The 17,236-nt window shown below is 48.5% G+C and overlaps 6 protein-coding genes across 6 annotated transcripts; 4 read left to right on the forward strand and 2 right to left on the reverse strand.

Annotated features, from left to right (window-relative positions):
• Positions 1-273: 273 nt before the first annotated feature.
• N7537_006499 (DUF5572 domain-containing protein) lies at positions 274-861 on the forward strand (the record flags this gene model as incomplete). The annotated part of the gene is made up of 2 exons (XM_056897556.1): positions 274-455; positions 510-861. 2 exons carry the CDS (start codon positions 274-276, stop codon positions 859-861), a joined length of 534 nt encoding a protein of 177 aa, XP_056753341.1.
• Positions 862-1,298: 437 nt separating this feature from the next.
• On the reverse strand, positions 1,299-4,175 carry N7537_006500 (Pumilio-family RNA binding repeat-containing protein; the record flags this gene model as incomplete). The annotated part of the gene is made up of 7 exons (XM_056897557.1): positions 1,299-1,518; positions 1,583-1,673; positions 1,724-2,003; positions 2,125-2,751; positions 2,803-3,825; positions 3,889-3,999; positions 4,065-4,175. 7 exons carry the CDS (start codon positions 4,173-4,175, stop codon positions 1,299-1,301), a joined length of 2,463 nt encoding a protein of 820 aa, XP_056753342.1.
• A 1,571-nt stretch (positions 4,176-5,746) lies between these two features.
• Positions 5,747-7,490, forward strand: N7537_006501 (putative ER to Golgi transport protein (Sly41); the record flags this gene model as incomplete). Its single annotated transcript, XM_056897558.1, has 2 exons — positions 5,747-6,139; positions 6,222-7,490. The coding sequence occupies 2 exons, from the start codon at positions 5,747-5,749 to the stop codon at positions 7,488-7,490; spliced, it is 1,662 nt and encodes a 553-aa protein (XP_056753343.1).
• Positions 7,491-8,244: 754 nt separating this feature from the next.
• On the forward strand, positions 8,245-10,801 carry N7537_006502 (putative NADH-ubiquinone oxidoreductase, subunit G; the record flags this gene model as incomplete). Its single annotated transcript, XM_056897559.1, has 7 exons — positions 8,245-8,356; positions 8,420-8,443; positions 8,497-8,548; positions 8,601-8,615; positions 8,670-8,692; positions 8,757-10,638; positions 10,699-10,801. 7 exons carry the CDS (start codon positions 8,245-8,247, stop codon positions 10,799-10,801), a joined length of 2,211 nt encoding a protein of 736 aa, XP_056753344.1.
• A 619-nt stretch (positions 10,802-11,420) lies between these two features.
• On the reverse strand, positions 11,421-12,685 carry N7537_006503 (uncharacterized protein; the record flags this gene model as incomplete). Its single annotated transcript, XM_056897560.1, has 4 exons — positions 11,421-11,842; positions 11,894-12,200; positions 12,264-12,478; positions 12,529-12,685. 4 exons carry the CDS (start codon positions 12,683-12,685, stop codon positions 11,421-11,423), a joined length of 1,101 nt encoding a protein of 366 aa, XP_056753345.1.
• Positions 12,686-13,778: 1,093 nt separating this feature from the next.
• Positions 13,779-16,754, forward strand: N7537_006504 (putative cytokinesis regulator (Byr4); the record flags this gene model as incomplete). Its single annotated transcript, XM_056897561.1, has 2 exons — positions 13,779-16,164; positions 16,234-16,754. The coding sequence occupies 2 exons, from the start codon at positions 13,779-13,781 to the stop codon at positions 16,752-16,754; spliced, it is 2,907 nt and encodes a 968-aa protein (XP_056753346.1).
• Between the last annotated feature and the right edge of the window lie 482 nt (positions 16,755-17,236).

Consider the following 17,236-nt stretch of genomic DNA (forward strand, 5'->3'; position numbering starts at 1 on the left):
ATACCTGGATTTTTCTGTTCACAAGCCCAAAGGTAGCATATGGGAGGGAGGTAAGGCGTCTATATATATCAAATACGAATTTTCTCGCAAGTACCATGTGACTTTACTATTTTTGAGGGAAGTAGAAAAGGTGTGGAGCAAATAATTGGAGAATGCACAAGAGCAGATGAGCCTCGGCTACCCCTGGGCACCTGGCTAGCTTAGATTAGATTGCCCCACGCATCCTCCACATCCTCCGCATCCCAGACCTTTGTGTGTATTCTTCATCAGACAATGGTACAACCTTCAGAAGCTCAGGTCTTTGAAAGGCTACATTCTTACTCATTCATATCGGATCCCGAGTTTGCAAATGGCCTCTCAATAATCCTTGGTCACCCCGACACCCCCGCCACCGAGGTGGAGATGAACCGGGATGACGACCTTGTCCTGCAAGCAAAATGTTTCTTTTTCTCACGGTATGCTGGGAATGCCTGCGCAGAATAATAGTTTAGGTACTGACCTAAGTATAGGAAAGAAAAGCTCACTCCGCCTATTGACTTCGGCGCTTTCAAATCATGGTTGGCTGCGCGGACAACGGAGCCCCAAGGGCTAGATAATACAAACTCGCAAATCTCCAAAGCATCGGACCCAAGCACATTCGAGCCTGAAAGTTCCACAAATCCTGAACCTGCTTATCCATCATCGTTTGCGCACATTGTGGAACTTATCACTACGGGACAACCAATACCCGGGATCCAAGACATCCCAGACACGGTGCTCGGTGGCCACGATATTTCCAGCGAGAAACCACGGCGACGGAAACCCTGGGAGAAGGATGAAGTGGTAACTGCCTCCGATGAAACTGCAAGTGCTGCTCCCTGAAATTCTGTTCTGTCCACCTGAGGTTCCTGATTTAAATATTTGAATGGAATAGAATTTGGATAATAACAATACGATTTTCTTCAAGAAAATTAACGTGACACTCCCCAATCCTCAATCTATACGATTGAATGAAATGATAGCCACTGGGGATAGCAAGCCAAATGAATAAATCGGCAAGCAGTGATAAGTCGCAATATTGGAACACAGAAATGATTGGGTAATTTGGAACTGGGTCAACAGGTATTGATGACACGATCAGGCAAACTGGCAAAGACTAGACTGTCTGCCTGTAAGCAGAAGGGGTTGGATGCTTAAGTGATACTTTTTCTTCTTTGTTGTTGGTTCTGATTCTGAGAGGAAGAGGGGAGGTGTCTCTTTTTTTTTGTCTTTCTTTTTGCATGGCGATAAAAGTGAATATGAAGTATTAAGGGACAGACTCAACGAAGTGGCGCATAATGGGGTCCCCATTGATGTCCGCGGCCGAAACGACCACCACCGGACTGGCCTGTGGTGGTAAATTTGTCTTCGTTGAAATTGTTGAAACGTCCGATTTGCATTCCAGCCCCAGGACCAGGGCGTGTAGCGTGAGATGGGTTGCAGCAAAGCATAGCCACGCGAGAGCCAAATTTGGAGCCACGAAGGGAGACCATATGTTTCCTAGTTGAATCGGGTTAGATTTCAGACCACTCGAATTAGAAAATGAACCGTCAGAGAACAGTACCGAATGTGACTGGCCACGAGCTCTCGTTGATGAGGCGCGGCATTCATCAAAATCCACTGAATGAGATAGTTCCCATACTGGTCACCTGCTACTGAAAACAAATTAATACCTTCTCATGGTATCAAAGCTTGGGCAACTTACTATCGATCAATGGCATGCGAGGTCGGTCAGATCGGCCAGTGCAGACACGAGAGAGATAATGATCCATGAACTCCGTGCCGCCAATCTTGAGGCATTTTTCCACAATCTTAGATGCAAACTGATCCATGCTGTAATCCACAGCCCAGCGAAGAACATGCTCAACAGCTCGGCTCTTATCATGGGGAGCACCGTGCTCGCAGATGTGTTGAATGCACCAATTCCCGAATTGTCCATGAGCAAGTACATCGATCTTCGCTAGTACTTCTTCGATTGCCGGTCGCTATAAAAGATTAGCATTAGTATAATCAATATAAAGGGCCAATGGAGAGGTAGGACAGCGAGAAAAGGGGGAGGGGGGGTTGATGTGTATCGTAGCGGGTTAGGTTAATGGGGAATCTCACCTTTTCCTCCTCTACACAATTTTCAAAGATGTTTTGGACGACCAGACTTCCTGTCTCTCCAAGGGCGACCTCATGCCACATTCCGCGTAGTGCCTCATTTACTTTGGCCATCACCTGCGGAGGCTCGCCACTCCACCGGAGCTCAAAGAGTTTCTGCCAAACGTGGCATGCATATCGATGGACTACCGTCTCAGGAATTCTGCGGAGAAGTTCATGTACCATGATAGCTTTATGCTCCTCTGAAACGCAGTCAAAAGCCTTTTGGACCACATGGCATCCAAACGCATCCATGCTGAGATTTAGCGTGTTTCCTCTAATCGCATTCGCGATGGCGACGACTTGCTCTGGAGTTCCATGTTCAAAGCAGCGTTGTATGAGGAAATTTCCAAAGCGGTTGACCATGAGTGGGTAGGCTTGATGCACAATTGACTCGATAATGGCGTATTTTTGCTCAGTCGTGCCGACTTTCAGCTTTTGCTGTAAGAAAATTGAAGCTTGTTGGTCGTTGTTGCAGATGATCTTGTCTACAATGTACTTCCAATCACACGACACATTCTTGTCAAGCAGGCGTCGGTAATTGAGTGGTTCAAGTGGTGAAATGTATGTCTGGATGGAATTGCCACTCATCTGACAGGAGTTAGAATGAATGCAAATACGACGCACATGATTATCTCTTACCGAGTTAGTCCATGTGGTTTCACTCGTGTTGGTACCTGTAAATTCGGACGCAGTGGGTGAGAGGGGGCTTCCAATTGGTCGAGGGGGGTAAGGGGGCACAGAGTAAAGCCCGACCTGCTGGAAGGTGCTCGGGGGTCTCTTCGGCGAAGCAGGTGACTTAGCAGTCTGCTCACTGGAAGACCCGGAAGCAAATTCACCCCAAGGGGTAGACTGGATTGGAAATAGTGATCCACCCCTACTGTTTTGGGTGATGGAGCGACGAGCACCGGTGATGGGTCCTGGGGGATACAACATCTGTTCACCAATGGGCCGTGAATAGAATCCACATGAACTAGCCGAGGACCCCGAGTGTGGTCTTTGTGATTGCAGAGACGGTGGACCGGCAAACGGAGGATACACATTGGAGACTCCCCAGAACCGATTTGGGTCCTGGCTCGTAGAGCTGCTGGTGCCTGAAAGGCTTTCTCCGTATTCTCTGTCTGTGGTAGGCTCATTATGGGCCCAGAGCGCGCGAGATCTGTTGTAAGCTCCTGTGGACAATGGATCCGAGACATCGGATTGCGAATCGTCTTGAGCACCCCACGCATCTTGAAACTGAGCGAATGCAGAGCTCGATGCATTAAAAGCATTCTGTGGGTGACTAATGGTCTGCTCTGTAATTTCGCGGCTACCGAAATCAGCCTCTGAGGGTGAACCAAGGGCTTGATCCAAGGTATGTTTTATCACACGGGTTTGGGCAAGCTCTTGCTCCTGTAGAGCAATTTTGGAATTTGCAGCAAGGAGTTCATGCTTAAGGCGAAGCAGCTCTACCGTTCTGTCTTCCTGGGGGTAAGGATTTGTGGATTCAGTGAGGGTTAAAGCCGGCACTGTTGTGGCCGGGGTGATTTGGGACAAAACAGAAGAGCGATCGGTTTCAGAACGTGGAAGGGGGTTTGTCTTGGGAGAGATCTTTGTCAGTATTCTGTCAAGATCCGAAGTTTGTCCGTTCAACGATTCAACTTTGATATGATCTAGCTTCTGCTTCTGGGATTGTGAGATTATAGACACATACACATGCGTGAGCTAATGCCACAGGAAACCACGTACCTTGCTCGCCGAGTGCTCAAGCCCTTCATTAGACAAGGCCTGTAACTTTCCATGTCGGGATATTTCAGCCGCATCGGAAGAACTGTAATGAGTAATCGAGTTCTGATGGCTCTGCCACAGCCAATTTGGTTAGTGTGCTGGAAATTTGATTCAAAGTTGTCTCCCCAGAAACATACCGATGATTCGTGTCCAAAAGAGAGATTTCGCACATCAACGGCATCATTGGAGGCAAAACGTCCTCCATTGCCCATTCGACCAAGTGTTGAAGGTCCGCTGAGGGTAGACATGTTGTCAACTGGGAGAGATTAAAAGTGAAACAGAAACAAAACCAGAGATGGAGACAGTAAGGAACAGAGAGGAACAGAATTAATGAAGTCGCTGCGTGAAGGTGTGGATAGACAGGCTCGTTGGAAACCAAGTGAGTTTACATGCAACGAAAAGGATTCCGAGCAGATTCTTGTGAGATGACGGTAAACATAAGGGAACTTTTGGAGATGAGGAAGTAGTGGATGAGAAGAGACGAGATTGGGGCTGGAGGGTGGGAGAATAAGTTGGGATATGAGACAGAGAGAGGGAGCAGAGGAAAGGAAACAAGAGACCGAGGAAGGAACAGAGTCAGAAGAGAACCAGAGAACCTTCCATATAGATATGCCATGGACTACCCAATTCGGCATAGATCCATGGATGTGTTGTATACATATGTATTATAGTATGAGGTCTATACCCAAGGTATCTTCTAGTATATCAAATCTATTTAGTGGACATCATATCCAATACCTTTTCCCCAAGGTCAGATTGGATAGATCCAAGATTGATCTACATGTGTCTTTGGAAGGTTATATACAACATACATGGAACAGTTGTTTCGTATACCCACACCGCCTTGCATCTTATTAATAGATAGGAACGGCACTTTATAGAGTTAATAGTATGAGACTTCCAAGGTTTCACCATATTCTACATTCGATGGTTGCTTACTTCATATTCCGAGCTATAATAGTTACCGAGCAGGGGGATGTATAATATCATCTGGAGCTAAATTGACCAGATTACTATAGTTCTACATGGCCAAGGACAGAGGCTACATAAGCAGCTACGATACGGATTCTTGTACAAGGTACTTTGTACTCCGTATCTCTATCAGAGCTAAAGACTCCCTGCCCTAACTCCCAAAGCCAAGACATTGCATGCAGATCAGGGTCCACACCACGTGACCTAGATGACGCGTAATGGAGAAGAGCCGTATATACGAAGACGGAACAAGGGAGATTTTTTATTATAGAACCTGTAGATGGGGAATGATGAATGATATAGTAGAGATTGCTATGCATTAGGAATAGCCATACCCCTGCGCATGCGGATACTCCAGAGGGGTGTACCCCGTATGTACTTCCTCATTAGTTATCAACTTCCCGTAATGTAAGTGGCGGTACTCCGTACATGAAAATCAAATTGCATGTCTATCCGTGGTCGCGTTGCAAGTTATTATGGGGACATCATCTCAAAACTTATATTTCCCCCAACAATTCCTTTGTCTGACATATGCCTAGGTATTCACTAGGTATATCCACATATCATTTCATCGCTTGCGCTTCGCCGAAAGCGTGTGTTTCTATACTCGACGCTCATTCGCCCAAGGAGATTCGTCATCGACAAACCGGCGAACCAACCCGCCTTTTTTCCCTTCATTGATCAGTGAAGCGGACACATATCCTCACCGGAAACCATTGAGCGGATTGCCTCTCCGCAGCTGCTTTCTCGCCCCTCTCGGGTAAGTGACACCTAGTGCGGATTCTTTTCGAGGGTCCGGGGAATTGACGTCTCTGAAAGATAGTCTAGACGTTCCGGGTTGTGGAAGATGGCTACAACCACAGTAACCGGTCATGGGCGACGCGCCTCCATGCGCCAGGCCGAATTGCAAATCCCAACCAAATCCTCCGTTCCTCAATCAACGAGCAGCCCGATAGACAAATTTCCGCCTTACGAAGACACCTTCGACACCGTCGCGGGGTCCACTCGTCCAAACCGAAGCGCCTCGGTGAAATATGCCCCGAAGGAGCTCTGGGAACCCCGAAAAGCAAACCTTTACTCGCGAGAGTATGCGAACGGATCATTACGGAATCCCAAACTCCGCCCACGAAAGAGCATCAGCGAAGCTATTACGACAATCAGAACACGCAATGGCAGTATGAGTGCCAATGCTCATGAATTGGCCGAAGCACTTCGCGCCCCAGTCTCTTACCGACTCACTGTATGTTGATTCGTGTTTTGAAAATTCCACACCTAGAGAAAACCCCCTTCAACAACGGCGCTCGCTAACACATTGTCTCAAGGCTCTCTGCCTCGTTTGGTATCTGACCTCTGCCCTCACAAACACATCCTCGAAATCGATATTGAACGCCCTTCCGATGCCGATAACATTGACCATGATTCAATTTGCATTTGTCTCCTTTTGGTGTTTGCTATTGGTGTACCTCTCCACAGTTATACCTCGGTTGAGACAAATTATCCCGATCCTTCAACATGGAATTCGCTACCCATCCCGTGACGTGATTTCCACAGCCTTGCCCCTCGCAGTGTTTCAATTGGCCGGTCATATTCTGAGCTCTATGGCCACTGCGCAAATCCCCGTATCTTTGGTCCACACCATCAAGGGCCTTTCACCTCTCTTCACAGTTCTAGCATACCGAATCCTGTTTCGCATTCGATATGCCCGGGCGACCTATTTGTCTCTTATCCCTCTGACTCTGGGTGTGATGCTTGCATGCTCGACCGGAGTGTCTACAAATTTCTTCGGTATTTTTTGCGCATTTGGTGCAGCTCTTGTGTTTGTCTCGCAGAACATATTCTCGAAGAAGCTATTCAACGAGGCAGACCGTGCAGAACCAGACATGCAAAACCCGGGGCGGCGGAAGTTAGACAAACTCAACTTGCTTTGCTATTGCTCCGGGCTGGCTTTTTTCCTCACTCTGCCTATTTGGTTTGTCACTGAGGGTTACCCGCTAGTATCTGATTTCATTCATGATGGTGTGATATCGCTATCGGGTAAGCAAGGCTCATTGGACCACGGTGCTCTTTCTCTTGAGTTTGTGTTTAACGGGGTCTCACACTTTGCCCAAAACATCCTGGCCTTTGTGTTGCTGTCAATGGTTTCTCCCGTGTCCTATTCAGTTGCATCATTGGTTAAGCGTGTGTTTGTGATCGTGGTAGCGATTATATGGTTTGGGAGCTCGACCACCTCGATTCAAGCATTTGGCATTGGTCTCACTTTTGTGGGCCTCTACCTTTACGATCGCAATAGCCATGACGATGTAGCTGACCAAAGGGCAAACACGGATCATTTCCGCGCCGAACAGTCCATTCTTCCAATGAATGTACGACACTCAAACAAGCCGTGGGATTCTAATGGTTATGCCTTCCCCGCGGGGAGGCCCTTTGAAGCTGCCCCCAACAACTTCCATGCTGCAGCAAACAACTCCAAGAAGGAAGACGATGGGCCTGGGTATGCTCGACCAAGAGGAGCCAGTGTTTCTCGTACTTGGCTACCAGGGACCAAACAAGAATCCACTTGGCAGGTTAGTGATTCCCAAGCTGCAGCTTAGCATTTGTATTTTATTAGTTCGGTGTATGATATCATGGAAGCGATGTGCTGCTCGGAAGAGCCTTTGCGTTACTATCCATTCCTCTTGTTGTGGTGTATCATATCTAGGACGCACAGAGCATTCTTTCCAGTCACCCCAGATATAGGACTTTCGTTGCACATAGGATACACCATCATTCAGATTACCACCCGAAATTTTAATAGATGTGATCTAGCAGTATTACGGGTAAATCCCAGAATATAATAGGATGAATAGAAGTATTGTATTGAACAATGTACAAAATCATTACAGTATATATACAAGGAGAAGTATCTCGGGATGTAGCTACCGTTGGTAAGGAACAAAGTCATAATCAGGCGAACCCTTGACAGCTCCAGCTACGGTGCAATTCTGCTCTTGGGACATGCTGTAGAGGAAATAGGAACAGGGAAATTGCCTGCCTCCTACAATAAATGATGCCCTGAAACAATTTAATTGAAGGAAAAGGGAGAAAAGGGGGAGAAATGGTGGCCTTTTAAGGGAACCCGGAGCGGAAGTTTATCCGCCTAACCGAGTCTATCGAGCCAATCCCAGTGAGCCCATTTACCGTTGTCCTTAGTCAGCAAAATGATGGTCAGCACTCCCATTATGTAACCTTAGAACCGCAGATTCCGATGCAAAGTGCTCTCTGAACTCCCAACCGTCACCAGGATCCTACTCCCTCGCCCTCCTCCACTTTATCCCCCACCCTCACATCTCTGTTCTCCTTCCAATGATGCGGCCGCAGCTGTTTCGTGCGGCCGCCCGGTCCCTCCGGGTTCCTAAGGTCACCCCCCGGACCTTCGCGACGACAGCCCCTCGCGCGGCTGAGGTGGAACTCACCATTGGTAAGTCTAATCTTGGTCTAGTCCATCCAAATTGATCGATTAACTGATGGCTCGTTTCTCTAGATGGCAAAAAGGTGTCAGTAGAAGGTAAATACTCCCGCGAGATAACTCATTGAACCTTCACTCACATCTCCCCAAAGCTGGCTCGGCTCTTATCCAGGCCTGTGAGCAGGCAGGCGCAACGGTTCCCAGGTATGGCAACACTTCATGAATCTAATTTGCTTGCAGTACTAACATGTACTAGATATTGTTACCACGAGTATGTGCCTTCGGTCGAGTGACACATTGTTTTTGCTAACACCAGTCCCTTAAGAAAACTTTTGGTTGCAGGAAACTGTACGTGCAACCCATACTCCCTCATCCTATGCCATTGATCGTCGTACACTAACCGAAAATATAGGTCGTATGTGCCTCGTCGAAGTCGAGCGTGCCCCAAAGCCGGTGGCCTCGTGTGCTTGGCCGGTACAACCCGGTATGGTGGTAAAAACGAATTCACCACTGGTTCACAAGGCAAGAGAGGGTGTCATGGAGTTCCTTCTCGCCAACCATCCCCTCGATTGCCCTGTCTGCGACCAAGGAGGGGAGTGTGATCTCCAAGACCAGTCGATGCGTTACGGTGCTGATCGAGGTCGATTCCATGAAACCGGTGGAAAGCGTGCCGTGGAGGATAAGAACATCGGACCACTGGTAAAGACCTCAATGAATCGATGCATCCACTGCACTCGTTGTGTCCGATTCATGAACGACGTCGCCGGTGCCCCGGAACTGGGAACTGCCGGTCGCGGAAACGACATGCAGATTGGAACCTACCTCGAGCAGAACCTCAACTCAGAACTCTCAGGCAATGTCATTGACCTCTGCCCTGTCGGTGCACTAACTTCGAAGCCTTATGCTTTCCGGGCACGTCCATGGGAGCTCAAGCACACCGAATCCATCGATGTCCTTGACGCGCTTGGCTCTAACATCCGGATTGATAGCAGAGGCCTGGAAGTGATGCGGGTTGTCCCGCGATTGAATGACGATATTAACGAGGAATGGATCAATGACAAGTCGCGGTTCGCATGCGATGGGTTGAAGACCCAACGGCTCACAACGCCGCTCATTCGCCGGGAGGGCAAATTCGTTCCTGCCACTTGGGAACAGGCTCTAACGGAGATCTCATCTGCTCACCAGAAGCTGCAGCCACAGGCCAATGAGTTCAAGGCCGTTGCTGGGCACTTGATTGATACTGAGTCGCTCGTTGCCATGAAGGACCTGGCAAACAAGCTTGGCTCTGACAACTTTGCCCTGGATCAGCCTGGAGGTGGTGCCCCCATTGCTCACGGTATCGATGTCCGTTCCAACTACCTGTTTAATTCCAAGATCTATGGAATCGAGGAGGCAGATGCAATCCTCTTGGTTGCAACAAACCCTCGTCACGAAGCCGCAGTTCTTAACGCTCGCATCCGGAAGCAGTACATTAGATCTGATCTTGAGGTTGGACTTGTCGGTGAGGAGTTTGAGAGCACATTTGACTTGAACCATTTGGGCACTGATGTCTCTTCTTTGAAATCCGCGTTGTCTGGAGAATTTGGCAAGAAGCTTGCCGGAGCCAAACGGCCAATGATTATTGTGGGTAGCGCTGCTGCAGAGCATCCCGATGCCAAGGCAATCTTCGAGGCTGTCGGTGGTTTCGTGGAGAAGAATGCAAGCAACTTCATTACCCCTGAATGGCAGGGCTACAATGTCCTCCAGCGTGCGGCGTCTCGGGCTGGTGCCTATGAAGTTGGCTTCACTGCACCATCTTCCCAGGTTGCTCAGACTACCCCCAAGATGGTGTGGCTTTTGGGTGCAGATGAGATTACCCAAAGCGAGATCCCGAAGGATGCCTTTGTCGTCTACCAGGGACACCACGGTGATCGCGGTGCTCAACTCGCTGATGTCGTTCTCCCCGGCGCTGCATACACCGAGAAGTCAGGCACATACATCAACACAGAAGGTCGCGTGCAAGTTACTCGTGCTGCCACTTCTCTCCCCGGTGCAGCTCGTGATGACTGGAAGATCATCCGTGCCACTAGCGAATTCCTCGGTGCTCCTCTCCCTTATGATGATATTGAGGCTCTTCGCGACCGCATGGAGGAGATCAGCCCGGTCATGCGTCGCTACGACGTTGTTGAGCCGACCTCGGTTGGCTCGTTGAGCAAGGTCCAACTTGTGGACCAGAACAAGGGATCTCCCGCTACTGGGGCTCCTTTCAAGAAGGTGATCGAAGACTTCTTCTTCACTGACGCTATCTCCAGAAGGTAAAACCCCCATTCCATCATTTTAGCATTCATCTATTTGCATTGCTAACTCTGCTTTAGTTCGCCCACCATGGCCCGCGCCTCCGCTGCCAAGGCCACTGGAAACCCTGAGACCAACTTCATGGCCGCAGGAGAAATGTCTCCTCAGGCTTTGTATGGCTAGATCGGGGTCTATTCTGGCCTCATTCTGTGTTTCTCTAATGGTTGCAGGCGTTTTTATTGTACCACATCTTAAATTTCCCTCTTGATGTACTGTTTCCTTTCCATCCTCTGTGTTTTTCCCTATCATCTTGAACACCCTTCCGGTTCCTGTTGACCTCTTCGCCATTCTCCGGTGTCGCCTGGGATTAATCGGTAGTGGTTGCCTTGTACATAAAAGACTGAACCCCCAAAATTTCGAGTCCATGGGCGTCGGAGATGATGAATCTGTGCTACTTTCATAATTCGGTACCTAGCAGCTTTCGAAAGGGAAAGTATAGTTGAGAGTTGAGTATTCATTCCTATGGTAGTAACGAAATGAGAAAGACTTTAGGGGTGTTGGTGGTGGTTGTGGCCGGGGATACCCCAACGGCAAGAACAGGAGAGGGAAAAAGAATGAAAGACAAACACAGAGATATCCATGTATAGGTGTATTGCAAAGTCAAGGAGTCAACATTGCTTAGTTATATACATATCTATCTATATACAGGCTTATGGAGTCAAAAGAGGAACTCCCAACTAGTAGGCCGAACTGTGCCTCACTCTGTTGAACCACTTTATCCACCTTGTTTCGGTTGGCCAGTTTAGAGCTCATCATCATCCGTCTCTCCCGCAGTTTCTTCAGCATCTTCGCTGGGCTGGGTTGGAGCAGTCCTCTTGATAGGCCCACCGGCCCTTTTAGCAAATGGCAAATCTCTTCGAGGCGGCGCGGTATCTTTCGCCGGGGAGACTCGCTTCAGCTGGGCAGATTCACCCTGTGACGAATCATCATCGGTCGTGCTATTGTTTTGTTCGTCGTCCAAAGGATGAGGGGTCGAAGGCTCCTCGTCATCGGTGTCTTGATTATTGGAGGTACCTCGATCGGTCTTTATTGGATCAATGTCCATTTGTTCGAACCCATCAGAGTTATCTGTGTCGCTCATCTTCCGAGCACTTCTCTTTGCCGAATGGAATTTCTCAGCGGTTCCGTGTGACTCTTCGGGAATGCTAGCTTGTATCTCGGAGACTATCGATATTTAGTCAGGATATCCAGGTTTCTCTGTCTTATGCTACCTACCTTTAGTGGCATCCACAGTAGCTGATGCCAGAAGACGTTGCTGGTTGCGGATTTTAAGCTTTTTTTCATTCAAGACTTGCACAAAATTGGCCACCAGTCGATTCTCATGTTCGGTTTTCGCATGCATCAGCTCCTCAAGCTGTTCATTCAATCTATGGATAGTGTCTTCGGCAAGGCGATAACGGCCAGTCAGGCTAGATACTTGTTCCTCTAGCGCGTGAGCTCTAGCCGCAGTGATTCCTGTCCATTCAAAAAGCTCGACGGCTTGTTCATCGTCTTGCTTGAGGGTAATAGCACCCATGCGTTGCTATATTAGTGTCAGTAGGGGTATCATATGTATACATATAACCTGGCGGCGTGGAACACGAACTGTGATGGTCTGCACTCGCTTCCGTATCGTGATCACAATTTCCTTATCTTCGTCAAACCCCGATATACTGGCCGAAGCTTCCAGGCCAGTGGCCCAATCCGGCTCATCAGGCGGAGCAGAACATTGTCCCAGAATGAGAGACACAGTTTTAACCCATTCATCATTCGATCCTTGGTAATTCTTTGCCTGAAGGTCTTTCAGGCGTGTTTGTTTCACTGCGCGACATGAGCTCATGACTTTCAAACTTCATTCTGCGACGACCCACCGAAGCTAATATAGGGCGATTCCCCCTCAGTAGCCGTTAAGGCCAGATCAAGCGGCGCAGGGCCGGTACATGAGACATGGACGAGTACAAAAGACCCAGTCTCGTCAGATCTAGGAAACCGCAAGATTCGAGGGTCGGTTGAAACAGGAGATGGCATATTTGGAAATGAAGACTCAGGTAACTATCGGGTGAGAAGAACGGGGGAGGTAGAGGTTATAGAGAAAGAAGAGAGAGTATTGCTATTGGGAGATGAGATGTTAATTGCCTAAATGTATATTTCAATGTAGGTAACACAAGTCATATCCTAAGGCAACAGAACTCAAGTGGATATAACATACGAGTTACGGTACTGTGTTATGTAGTTACGTGGAAGGTAGCAGATACCGGGTCTCCACATATTAAAACGGTGCGAAATGTACATACCATATCAATACCATAGCTATTACATCTGTATGAAACTGCAAACCTCTTGTAGATTATGTATCTACATAGCTCTGCAATATCACTCGGAACCTGTAGTAAGTACCTACTATGTACAAACGGTCCTATATAAATACATGTATTGAGTGGACAACAATGTTCTGTTAATTACATGTAATGGCTTTGTATAACATACGTACTGCACACTTGGAAGTACGCTGTCTCCACTGAATATCCCAGGTGAAATGAATACATGGATACATTACCAGTACGGGGCCCCCGTCACGTTCTTCCTCTCCTCCACGAGGAATCTGAGATCCAGCCACAACCGAGACGTCTTTTTCCCCCTGTCTCCTCTTTATCTTCACAATCAAGTTCTTTTGATTCCTTGAATTCCCCCGAATATCAGCGGTCAGAATCAAGTGTCTTGGGGTGTCCAATGCTAAAGTGTCCTCCTCTAGTGAATGTTTATGGATGAGGACCTGGCATTTATCAGGTCGCCTAGTGAACCAACCCGCTTGGTCTAATTCGGCGAAATCGACTCTAGAGCAAGCCCTTTAATTGAGCTTATTACTCCAACCACCCGTGTTGCGGTATCCGAGCTCACTTGTCACGCTACCATCAACAGTGAAACCGTGCTTCTCACTCGCTCCTATCTTTCGTCCCTACCAACCGACACGGAATGACGCTCATGTTCGCACCCCCTGAACTCTCACCAGTGTCGCAAAGCACTGAGTCTGCCACTTAAATACAACCACTTTTGGACGCCTGTAACCATCCCATGACCTCCGTGTTCTCTGTGCGCCTTCAACCAATTCGCTTCGCCGATCATGGAATCTTTACCAATCCACCTACGGCCGGATACCGACGAGCCGATTGAATGCTGGGATGATGACGACGACTTGCAGTTCGGCGAGGATATTCACATTCGCACCGCATCCAGCGCGGGGTCCATAACAAACTCGTCATTTCGGCCCTTCGGGCACCGAGATTCTATCTCCTCTCGACGTTCTGCTCGCTCGGATATTGACTCTAATGCGGGCGACGAAGACTGGCAGGTACCGCTCTATGACAACGATGAATTTGCAAAAGAAGATGCCATTGCTTCGGCCAAGACTGCGGGCATCCCCATCCCTCCAGATATCCCTAAGTCGGCTCTCATTGGGGGCACGATCAAGCGCTTGTCAACTCGAAAGACTAAGCAAACTTTTGTTGATGACTGGTCAGAAGACGTTGAGCTCCCGGGTCCTGAAACCCTGTTACAGCTCAAAATTCCTCGAGAAACAATGTTTCCCGACTCCCTTCTAAATTTGAGCTCCGCTGCTACCAGTCCAGTGAAATCCACGGCCTCACCATCTTGGGACGACGAATTCTCGACGCGTTTGCAATCTACCTTGCGACCATATGACACCTTCCAAGATGACAATGATAGTCTGGAAAGCCGAGATATCACAACCCTAAAAGCCCCAACTTCACGATCTCCGAAGAAGTTGAACATTGGCAATGTTGGCAGTGGTTCCAATGTTGAACAAGAAGCAGATGACGACTTCAATCAGGATTTTGAGCTTCCTGCCAATCATCAACCTCTCGAATTATCCCATCGAAAAGCAAATTTCTACGTTTCCAGTCCCACTTTGGAGGACTTCGATCTTGAGTGGTCTGAGGGAAGTATCGGTGTACGAGTTGGTGGTACTGCAAGGGATGGTCGTTCAGTGCCCAGTTCTTCTATGTCCATCGCCAGCCCCAGTGTTTCAAGCTGTCTGACGGCGGAAAGTGAAGACGATGGCCTCGACGGTATCGTCATTCCCGATGGTCCCCTCGATTTCGGTGCTTCTCTGCAGAAGCGACAGACTGCCCAGGCCGAGAATGTTGAAGCGGAAGAGCGTCAGGTGGATCATATTCCTTCTGACGCTGATGACTTCTTTTCTGGCATTGATATCGACAACGAGAAGGCTTTCTCCTTTGGAAAACCCGCTCTAAATCCCAACATAAAGTGCAAGACAGAACGGCCATCCAGCCCAACTCGTCGATCTGCAACAACACTCACATTCACCAGTGCGACAGGATCTCCACGGACTCGCATCCCACGCTTGTCTGGTCATGATCGCACCCATTCAACCCACCTTGAGACCGTGTCAGAAAGTGGTGCGCCTCTTTCCAAATTTCGAACATCCCAATCGCGTCTAGGGCATTCGTCTCAATCGTCAACCTCAAGTCTCCCAGCTCCTAGCGCTAATCCGACATCGCCGACTCCTACACTCTCCGGTCGACGGCTACTCGGGTCTCGCAATTCTCGAGACATTGCCCAGGGTGGCGAGGGTAACCCTTCAGTTAGGCGTTTGAAGACCAAGCGATCCCTGCCATCGCTTCGTGGCTTAGGCTCCTCCACACCTTCAATGACCGCTTCCCAACGACCACCGGTCGATCGTCCAGTCCGCCTTCCTTCTACCAGACCTAAAACACCGGTGGATCTCCCCGCAACTGATGCGAGGTCGCTAGGTCGTAGGCCACAGGTGCCATTTATGCCGGCTGGTGTATCCGAATCCCAATCACACCATGCCAGTGTGAAGGGGTATCGCTCGTCACGTCGTACAAATTCAGATAGCTCCGGTGGACTTCTTAGTCCGCAGGGGACAGTCTCTCGACTCTCCCGGCCAACTCGCAATGAGCCATTCCGTGCTGGGTTTGGCGACCCAAGCGCGGACTCTCTCGGTTCTACCAAACGTACCATCACACGTCCCGCTAAAAGACGCAATTTTGGGGATGGAACGGAGTTGGAGTCGTTCGATGACCTATCTACATCGGTTCTGGCCGAGAGCAAGTTCGTCAAAACCCCTACCGGTCGAGGTGCTCCAAGGTCCGTCCGCGCCAGACTCAGCCAGAGCCGGATTGATCCTCCACATGACGAATCCCCTGCTCCATCTTTAACATCCCCATCAACCTCCAAATTGCGCAGTCCAACCCCTAGGTTTGCGCGAGATACAAATGCATCTAGAAATGCAAGGGAACAACGCATTGCATCCATGGCTGTTAACTCGAAAGCCCGTGAACCGAATCCTCTTTCGACCTTTAACTCCAACTGGAAGTCCCAACCTATTTCAAGGATTCCTCCGGCGTCTGCAACGATCAGAAGCCGGAAAGGTAAACCGAATTCCAAATCCACATCCAAGCCGCACTTGATCAAGCCCATGGGATCCGGGGTGCAGGATGCCAAATGTAAGCCACATCTCCGATCTTTCGATTTACATGATTTTATTTTCTCCCCGGTTTATTAACCGTTTTCAGCTGTGAGGGGTATGCGTTACAACCCAACCAATTTCCGTTGGGAAGGAAACGAAAATTTGGTTCAAGAATTTGATGCCACTCCCAAATCACCCAAACCTGCACCGGCTCTCATCACCAACGTTGGCGCGATGCAGAATGTGCAGACCGTTGGTGGGATGGTCTTCGATCCACATCGTATGTGTTGGCTCCGAGCATCTCTTGGAGGTGCCGAGGAAGACGACGTGTTTGCCGGTCTAGACGACTTGGATGACAAAATCAGCACAATCAATGGACGAAATTCCGGAGTGATCGAGGGCCAATTCCCAGCAGTTGGGGATGATATAAGTGCCGGTGAATCCTCCGATGAAGGGCCTATGACCGAAGAATTTGATGTCGGCCCAGAATTCATTCGACGACAACGGGCAGAAGAAGACAAGTGGAGACGCAAGGTTGACAAATGGGTATTCGATCGAGGCGATCATGATAATCATTGGAAATGGATTATCCGCGATTTAGTGACCTTTGACCGGGGATCAGCATAAAATGTCAGATTTGACGTCTGCATCCGCTTTTTTTCTTTTTTTTTTTTTTTTTTCCGGACAGGGGTCGCCTGCTTTTTTTTTTTGACCTGCATGTACATGTACTAACCCAAAGCCCATACACGAACTTACGACGTGAAGACTCCCATTGGCCCTGATGATTCGGCCGATGTCATGAATTTATGCTTCTCTTCTTTTCTTTTCTTTCTCTTTTTTTTTTTTCAAGCATATCTGACCAAGGGGGCAGGATGCTATGTAACTATATCTATTTGTCTTGAGTACATACAGTTTAATATGTTTTTTTAATTTTTTGTTCTTTGAATAGTCTACATACTATTGTATAGTATATAGTATATAGTATATAGTAATAAACTATAGATTTAATGTTGACTCGACAAAGAAAAAGAAATCGGGAAAGCAGAGTGACACCAGATATGTTTTGGACTGTCTGCGAGGGTCCGATGAAGGTCCGATGTGTCTCACCT

This window comes from Penicillium hordei, assembly GCF_028827395.1.
Source record: "Penicillium hordei strain IBT 12815 chromosome Unknown utg000003l_segment0_segment0, whole genome shotgun sequence".
NCBI classification, from domain to species: Eukaryota; Fungi; Ascomycota; class Eurotiomycetes; order Eurotiales; family Aspergillaceae; genus Penicillium; species Penicillium hordei.